General features: G+C 35.4%; 1 protein-coding gene across 1 annotated transcript; it reads left to right on the forward strand.

Annotated features, from left to right (window-relative positions):
• The first annotated feature begins 4,884 nt into the window (after positions 1-4,884).
• Positions 4,885-9,955, forward strand: LOC113226099 (hemolin-like). The gene is made up of 5 exons (XM_026458618.1): positions 4,885-4,954; positions 5,139-5,265; positions 5,700-6,245; positions 8,275-8,477; positions 9,599-9,955. Exons 1-5 carry the CDS (start codon positions 4,903-4,905, stop codon positions 9,895-9,897), a joined length of 1,227 nt encoding a protein of 408 aa, XP_026314403.1. The 5' UTR covers positions 4,885-4,902; the 3' UTR covers positions 9,898-9,955.
• Positions 9,956-10,090: the final 135 nt, after the last annotated feature.

A 10,090-nucleotide genomic window follows, 5' to 3' on the forward strand; every position in this document is an offset into this window, starting at 1 on the left:
CGACCCGATCGGGTAGTCTCGAAATCAAATGGGTTTCTGAGCGAGACGATGAACCTGATTCCTACATGAGTTAAATCAACCATTGTTCCGATTAGAAATGTCAAAAGTTTCCGATCAAATTCAAATTCAAATTCAAAATTCAAATTCAAAATAATCTTTATTTCATAGGTAAGCATTATTACACTTGAAATCGTCACAATGGTTAAACTCTACCGCTCATTCGTAAGGCAGATTCCCCTGAGAAGAATGAGCAAGAAACTCTAGGGGTTGCTCTTTGTAAATAACATTTACAATATTTTTTTTATTTGGAACATCAGAGATCGAGACTACCTCCATGAGCTAAACGGGTTACTACCACGGATTTTTGTCATCCAAGTACGCAGAAGTTGTATAATAACCTTTAGTATAAAGTTTTTGTTTCACTATAGTTTTAAACCTCGTGAAAGGCAAATTTTGTATATCAACCGGAATCTTGTTATAGAAGCGTATACATTGCCCCTTAAATGATTTTTTGACTTTGTGAAGACGACTATCAAGAAAAGCTAGTTTATTTCTATTCCTCGTATTAATGTTATGTCTGTCACTATTTTTCATAAATAAATTACTATTCCTTTTAACATAAATTACATTTTCATAAATGTACTGTGAGGCTAGTGTAAGAATATTAATTTCCTTAAACTTATCTCTCAAAGATACTTTGGGGCCCAGATTATAAATTGCCCTAACTGCACGTTTCTGCAGGACAAAGATTCTATTGATATCGGCGGCATTAGAATCGGCCAGTTGTGAATCGCAATTATGCGCCTCGACTCGGAAAAGACGCAGTTTCCGATCGGGAGAGGCAATCAATATCAAGCTGCTGATCATTTTTATTCCCATTTCATTTTTCTTTCGTAGCCTTTTACGTTGGCTTGAAGTACTTAGTTTTTCTTTTCTTGATCTCAAGTGATGACCAAATTGTGCGCCTGATTGAAAGCAACATGCCTGTGACAAGCCCCATGTGCTTGTTATTTCACCAGCACCCTTACCAGCATTGCCAATATGTGAGGAATTTCAAATCGTTTGAGCTTGATTGGTGTTTTTGTGGGGATTGGGGTATTTGGGGCCAATGCGGGCATTCTAGCATAGCGTCAATAGAGCCAATCGAACCAAACCCACATAGCGCCAATCCCCACAAAGGCCCCAATCGAGTTCAAGTGAATTGAAATTCTGTTACCTACACTCACATTACTGGTTGGCTGCAGAAGTAGGCGCTCCTTCACAAGTAGCTTTACTGCCCTAAAACAATAATTTAAGAGCTCTGAAATGTGCTGAGTACCTTAGAATAATAACGCATAGAAACCTAGTCCGCACAAGCTAAGTGAGGCAAATTGAAGCGCGCCAAAAGAGCCTACACGAGCGGGCGGGCCTTCAGTGCTCAAGGTCAACTTGCACCGCGAACAGATCAAGAATTTTAGCCAAAAATTACGAAATGTGCAGTAAATGAGTGTAAAAATACGTCAGACAAACATAAAATAGATACTAACGTCACATTCCACAAGGAAGTAACGCGTTTCAACTTGTATTTTTATATAAATATTCACCAAAACCGAAAATTAACCTACTACTAAAACTAGCCTACATGAATTTGATTTTTGCCTCACTTGTGACAGTTCGTTTGATATGAAACTATCATTCTATGCGTTATTATTCTAAGCTGAGTACCTCTAAAGACGATTGTTTTCTGTAAATTTCTGTAATTGTAAATTAAGTCGTTTATTTGTTTTCGTCAATTCAACCATCCAGTATATAACCAGAAATAGAGAAGAAATAAGGGCCATCCATCCATGGTAAGTCATCAGGCAATTGTCCCTTATATCACTTTTAAATATCATCTCTCGTTTGCACTGCAATCACAAATTAGAAAACTGAAAGTACAGCGCCAACAACTGACCTGTGTGTACGCACTATAAGTTTCCGGAATGAATAAAAAAAAAAATACTAGGTATAAATGGTCAGAAATGTATTTATTGTTTCTCAAAATATTCTCTGTTAGCGTTAATGCGCTTTTTCATGCGAATGAACCAATATTGAAAACATTTATGCCACTCCTCCGTTACAATCTCAGAACCGTTTCAATCTTCGACAGCCTCTTCAGGTGATGAAAATCGTTGACCGCGTAACTGGTTCTTAATTTTTGGAAATAAATAAAAATCACAAGGTGCCAGGTCGGGACTGTACGCGGGATGGCTCATAAGGTCAACGTTGTTCAAAAATTCATTTGTCTGTCTGGCCGTGTGAGAACTGGCATTATCGTATAGTCCATTAGAGCAAAGCTCAAGTTAAAGTGGTTGGTTTGAAGTGAAACAATGGACGACTCCCGTCAATTGTTTCAAATTCGGGCTGGCCAATCGGAGCGCAGTTGTCACTGTAATAATTTGGTAGAATAGTTTTCAAACAAATTAAATGACATTTCGTCTCTATTTCTGGTTATATATTCGATGATTTCAGCAGAAAACATTATTTAACTTTTTAATTAAGTAATAAGGAAATGAAGTTGGTGTTAAAACTTAAGTCCCCTGTCGTTTTAGTCTTAAGAATTAGATTTAAGTGTGTTTATTGACTCAATTTAATGAAGAACCGCTTTTTCTTTCTTTTGTTTTTGATGAAAAAAAACAAAATTTGGAAAAGGATTTCGATGATTCTTTGTTAAATAGAGGGTACCTTAATAGTGGTCCCACTCAAATTTGAAGGGGCAAATTGGGGGATGAATTCCGTTTATTGGATTTCACCCACTTATCGAACGAATCTACGATAAACATAAAAATTTTTAATTAGTATTTTTGGCTTGGATATAAGTCTTTTGAGCCACGTCTTCAATTAGTTTTCGAGAACATAATTAAATATTTTCCATTATATTTTTAATGTACACACGCCAGCACATCCAGCTACACATTGATGTATCTTGTTCCGTTGTAATGGAGGCGATTTTCGAACAAAACTGTGTAGTCTGATGTGCAGTTGTCCGTACTTGTGCAAAAAAAACTTCGGGTTGTTTAAATAGTCTTTTAAGCGGCGGGAGTCATTTCATTATTCATGTTTTCACTTTTACTTAAATCATTTAGTTCACTTGCTAATAAAAGGCTTTGAATTTTGAACACGGCTTAGCAGACATTTCTTCTTGTATGCTTCCATACCATTTTACCTTATATATTTTGATCCTTCTTCCAGAAACTTCTTGACAATGTTGCCATATCATTGCATAAATCCGTATAACAATCGGTAATTGGTACCTACCGGTACAACACAATATTAAAAAACTTTTAGCGCCCTTTCCACAGTTTCTTCCGTGGTCCTTTCCTTAGAGGATGGAAAAAAATAAAGGAATAGTCTAAGGGTCTTTCTCTTCCAATTCCCGCCGTTTCCACATTTCAAAATACTTTACATAGATTCAAATTCATTATTAAAAATAAAAAAAAAGAATCTACGAAACCTCTTTGATTTGAAATAAGGAATCATTTTCTTTGGTATGTATTTCATGTAAATACACGCTGTATGTCTAAACATGATACATAAAATTTACTGTAACAAGTAACTAGATGACTGTTAATATGAGTCAATATTGTTTTGTATGTATATACGTACATCCATCAAGCTGACTATAAATTCTACGTTTCATCGCCATTTTTGCATTCTCTGATTTCCTGCTAACGAGGTAAGTTGGTTTTGGCTGCATTCAGTTAAAAAATAATTTATATTCTGGTGGGACAAGAGGAATATACTTTATTAACCGACTTCGAAAAAAGAGGGAGGTTCTCAATTCTACCGTTTTTTTATGTATGCGCGATACCTCCGATTTGTGAACCGTATTTTAATTATTCTTTTTTGTTGGAAAGAGGTTACCCGAGTCAATACTCACGGACCCAATGTCCCATTTAAATTTAAAGAAGATATTCCACTAAGGGTACTTTCCGGTAGCTGATTTCAACAAAACTTTGCAAATAGATGTCATTCCACGAACTTTTGAGGTCGGTATTTTTACTACTTTAGGCCATTTCAGTTTTTCCACTCTCAATAGGATCCAAGATGCAAATTTATTATGGCACTACATAAGTGCTGTAAGCCATTACAGTTTTTCTTTAGAGGATGAAAAAAAAGAGTTTTTCTGTTAAAAAGGGTGCAAGTTGCATTTTTATAGCACTAGATATGAGTACTTTAAACCATTTCAGTTTTTATACTTTCTTAAAAGGAAACAAAGACGGTAGAAAAATCAAAAGGAAATAAAAATTATCAAAAGAGACAAATACATGGATATTTGCATCATTTATTATAATTCCTTCATTCCAACGGCAAAAGTTCAACTGGCGTTTCGCTTTTTTTTATTATTCAAAAAGGCATAAGTATTACATATTTATTTTTAACCTACTTCAAAAAAAGCGGAGGTTCTCAATTCGACTGTATGTTTTTTTTGTATTTACGTTACGCGATAACTCCAGTATTTGTGAACCGATTTTCGTGATTCTTTTTTATTGGAAAGGGGGTAACTTCCATTCTATTTTGGTTTTCCCATTTTATTTTGAAGAAAATCATCCACCTCCAAGGGTGGCTGTTCACTCATGAACTTTCATTTTTATAAATAGCGCCTAAATTTTATTATATGGAGCAATTATTTTAATGGTTTATTTTGCTATTCTCCAATTCAAGGCGTTATTCTCTCAATATACTTTTAGTGAGGACCGATTTTTATTATCTCCTGTATCAAGTCCCGTATAGTGGCGAACTAGGGGATGAATTCGGGTTTGCGCACTTTCCAGTAACCGATTTCAATAAAACTTGGTAATTATATGTGATTCCACGTATACTGAAAATATTAATTTTCATAACACCAATTTAATTTCTATAACTTAACAGATTTGAAACAAAATGGGCGCCGCAACGAAGAGCTTCCTTTGTTTGGCTGTGTTCCTAATTTCAAGTAAGTTTTTCGTTTTTTATTTTATGTAGAAAATCAAAGTAAGTTTAACAAAATTTTATTAAAAGGAGTATGCCTAAAAACAAACGCGATCACATTTCATAGCAAGGCTAGCAATCAGTACATAGTTGCAAAATCAATGCGTTTGTACTTTTAATATAATAATAAAAAATATTTCTTTTTTCAGGCAATGCTCAACCAGTAAAAGAGCAATTGACAATAGAAGAAGTTACGCCTCTGATATTATTCAGGGAGTCAAAACCACTACAGCTCCAGCCCGAATGTCGTATTGCTTCCAGCTCTTCAAAAGTTGAGTAAGTCGTGCTTTGGTTATATTATATTGAGTTGAATTTTTATAATGCACACAATATCACGCACTTCGTGTAATAAAGCTACATCTGCAAAATGACAACGTTTCGAAAGAGGTTTAATGATTCTTCCAATGAAATTATATGAATAAATAAATAGATATCGCACACACTCATAGCCTCGCACTAGAGAAACCCTGTGTCGCGGGTGCTATGTAAACGCGCATAGACTACCACAAATTTCATCCAAACTCACGAGAGAAACAAATGCAGGTTATAAGTACAAACATTTCTCCCGACGGTACGCGGCGTGCGTGCACACATAAAAGTCGCACTGCTACGTTTCTATGGAGTTACCATACTTCTTATTATACTATATCCGTAGTCTCTACCCACCGGGGTGGAAGACAGGCGTGATGTTACGTATGATTTATTTTCAGATTCACCTGGCAAAAGGACGGCAAGCCTTTGAAATACCAACCAACTGCAGAAGGTCTTGTGATCCCCAAACCCAGCGCAGAAGACGAGGGACAATACCAATGTTTTGCCAAAACCAGTCTAGGCACTGCTACCTCCGGCATTATCAGTCTTCGTAGAACTTATCTTAACATTCCTTCTAAAGTTATCAAAGCCAAATATACACCTGAAGAAGGCAAACCCTTTAAGCTGGACTGCCCAATCCCAGAAGCACATCCGAAACCTGCAATCTTGTGGACTTACGAAGTTACTACTCCAAGAATCACAACAGGTCCAGATGGTGCTTTGTATTTCTCTAACGTGACTAAAGAAGATGCGAACAATACGAAATATGTTTGCGATACGGTATCTCCGGCTTATGATCACCGAATTAACTTGTACGAATACGAGCTTGAAGGTATCAAAGAGAACAAGGAAAAGAGTGGTGGGCTGGTACCCCAGTTTTTAAGTCAGGAAATGACTGTAGAAGCTGGACTTCCTGCTATGCTCTACTGCATTTACGGTGGCACGTAAGTACTTTCTGTTTTATTAACCGACTTCAAAAAGGAGGAGGTTCTTAATTCGACTGCATTTTTTGTATGTTCCGCGATAAATCCGGAATCGATGAATCGATTTTGATTAGGAATGATCACATTAAAATATGAAGAAAATAATCCGATGTTAGTAATAAAGTTCCGCGAGATTGTCAGTATGTTATATACTCCCGGTCACATAATTACACCTCGCATTTGTGTCGTAAAGGGTTAGAATATAAAAATGATATTATCATCGAAGTTTTCCCCCGGTTTTGGAAATACAAATTCAATTTCAAATTTGTTCAATTTTCAATTCAAGGACTTATGGAAAAGACGTTTAGTATACTAGTTTCAAAATTGCATAATAGTTTTTGATCAATCAAACATTGTTTAAGTTTAGGGCACTTCATTCTGAAAATGCATGATGGCTCAAATTATATGTCCGGAAGTGTATAATCTTAGGGCCCTAATTTTAATTGGAATCGGAATCGATCAGGTAACCCATCCGCAATATTATTAGTTTACGATCGGGAGAAGCAATCAAAATCAAGCAAAACCGACCTCAAAAGTTTATTAAAGTAAATTTATCCCCTAGTTGGAGGTGGAGAAAATTCTCCACCCTTAGAGATGGAGCATTTTCTCTTTTCAACAATACAAGAATCATCAAAATCGATTCACAAATGCCGGAGATATCGCGTAATATAAAAAGAAAAGAAAAAAGAAAATGGACGACACCGGAAAGCGATTTTTTTTTTAATTTATTGAGGCTTTGGCTAAGTCGTGTCGTCAGCATAAACATGAATTAATATAATCATTACACAGTTTTAAATGTAATTTTATTAAAAGACTAATTAAAGTCTGAAAGTTAAAAAAAAAAGAAATTAAATATAAACAACTTAAGGTAGTGGAACCAATCATGGACGGTTTAAGGGTTTATATTTAGTTTTAGTCTTTTAATTTTGGATGAGTTATCCTGTGGAACTCGAGGAAAGGTTTAATTGATTAAAAAGTCTTCAAATAACGATTGAAAGTGATTTAATCATATCAAAAACATTGTTACTCGAGAAAAAGTAGACCCTGTTTGAATATCCTTATATGGACAGGCCAATTTCCAGTCATGGACACCCCATCATGGACGGTTTCCACTCATGGACACCTAGACATGAAAGATCAACTATTTAGCCAAATTAACAAATTTAATCTTAAAAAACGAGATCATCCTTGGTATTTAAACGAATGGTGTGACGTTTCATATAACCCATTTGTGATTGGTAACAATGGGTGGTCATTCGCTTCAGTGCCATGTCTAAAAAAATCAAATCCAGTAATGGACGACCAGTGACGGACACTGTTTCCAAGTCTGGCTTTATAAAGACGGTAAACACAAGTACCTAAAGCTCTTTAATGATAAAATCCGATTATGGACAATAATTTCCACGATTGGTTAAATAGATAAATGAGATCCAGCAATAAACACTTCAAATTTTCCAATAGACGTTATGTTATTCTTTTATGTTTTGTTTAGATGCAATTAAAACAATACCAAAACACAAAATAACCACAGAAGTCACCACTCTTAAATACCACATTCAAATATGGCGCGTGAGGCGCGGTCCTTTTAAGAAATCCGTTTTATTTTAAATTTGTTATCACCGTCTTATTTCGCACCGTGACAATGGCGAATAAAGATGGCCGCCAGCTGTTAAAATTTAACTGATGTCTTCCATTTTCATCAAAAATGATAAAAAATGTTGAAAGTGAAAAAAATAATTAGCGTTTCCGTTGTTTGGGGGTATAGTTCAAAAATGTTCATGATTGGTCTGTTCATCATCGGTTCCACAACCTTACACTATTTTATTAAATTATTATATAAACTTGTATGTTTTAAAAGCTCCTGTACAGTACTGGGAATTGTTTTATACTTTTTAAATGTTAAATATGTTTTTTTAATTGCGTGTCACAGCTCTAATCAAATTAGTCTTCTCTGTAATTGATAATTTCAATTTTAACGTTTATACTACAGACCTCTTGCGTATCCCGACTGGTTTTTCGAAGGCAAAAATGTAAACGGCAAGCCCGGTGACCGTGTCACCCGCCACAATCGCACTGGAGGCAAAAGACTGCTGATCAAGAACGCCTTACTTAGTGACCAAGGCACCTATACCTGCGAAGCCAACAACGAGATCGACAGACCTCAGAGGCATACAATTAAGCTGAATGTTGTCGGTAGGTTTTTTTTAAAATAACGAATACAACATAAAAAAACAACTATACAACATGAACAACAACATCACATTCGTTTCTCTAGTCTTAAAGTAAGCAATTAGAGCACTTGTGTTATGTAAATCGGAAACAACGAACGGTACTATACAATACAAACACTCAGGCAATGAACACTGTTTTTAAACTTGGTTCGAACTAGAGTTGCAACGAATATTCAGTTACTATTCGATATATCGACTGTGAACTGGCAATCGGTACTATCTCAATTATGACAACTTAACAGGATGAAGAAATAAAATTGTTGGCATCATTTATATTACATCAGGTTTATTAAATAAAAATACGTAGTGTTTAGATATTTTTATTACACATGTATGTATGTACACTACGTATTTCTATTTAATAAACCAGATGCTACATAGGTAATAGTAGATTGTACAACAAGTGCATAAAACGCGTCATTTTGAAATGGGTCTTATGAACGAGTTATACACTCTGCTTTTCATTTCCATTGCGAGAAAATTCAACAGCAATATTACAAATAAACGATTATTTAATTAAAATTGAATGTAAAATTACAACGTTTAGATATATTCATTGTGATGGTTTAGGATTTTATTTTATGAACTAGAGTATAAAATCCTATTTTATGCACTAGAGCATAAAACCCTATTTTATGCAGCCTACACCCAGCATAAATACGAACTTTAAGAGCATAGAAGTGAAAATGATTTTTTCTTCACCTGTAAAGTTGTCAAATTTGAGATAGTACCGGTTGCCAGTTCACAGTCGATATGGTCCATTTGGTCTACTTTTTAATCTACTAGTTTGTTATAATTATTAATACAAAGATCGAAGACTAAGAAAAACTCCTTCGATCCGGCTAGACTCGAACCAGCGCCTTCAGCATACCGTACCTGACGCTCTCCCAACTAAGATACGAAACGAACCGGCAGACCGTACAAATTTTTCTATAAAAACACACGCACACATTCCATTGATACACACCTAGTCACCCACAAATTACACCCAAACTCAAGCATGGTGGCCACAGAGGCAGTATAAGCTTGTTGTCTTTACGGTCCCATTATTTACTTCATTAATTTATGCTTTTGTATTTACAGCTGCACCAATGTACCTGAAGAAGCCAGAATCTGTCATCTCTGCTCCAGCTGGCCAGGATATCATTGTTAACTGCGAGGTAGAAGGTCGACCAGCACCACAGATCTCATGGACCTACAATGCACAGCCTCTAAAGGAGAGTGACATAATATCCATCAGCAATGGTCCCTCAGAAGAGACCAGAACCGCCGCGAAGTTAACAATCAAGAAAGCTCAAAAAAGCAACATTGGTTACTACGGCTGTAGAACTGAAAATGAACATGGTGTATCATACGCTGAGAGCCTAATAGTTATTTCTTAAAGCCACCATAAAAAAGTACAATGAAATTTGTACCTTAAGTACATTATTTACAAAATGATCAAATTATATCTTGTGTACACGTAAAGTATAAGTTTATTTTTAATGGTTTTATTTCTGAATCTTTGAAATAAAAATGTTATGTGAAATTTAATTCGTACCATTTCGTTTTATCGCAATTACTTCCCTAATAATA

The sequence above is a fragment of the Hyposmocoma kahamanoa genome, unplaced genomic scaffold (genome assembly GCF_003589595.1).
Source record: "Hyposmocoma kahamanoa isolate Upper Pololo Valley unplaced genomic scaffold, ASM358959v1 181, whole genome shotgun sequence".
Classification (NCBI taxonomy): Eukaryota; Metazoa; Arthropoda; class Insecta; order Lepidoptera; family Cosmopterigidae; genus Hyposmocoma; species Hyposmocoma kahamanoa.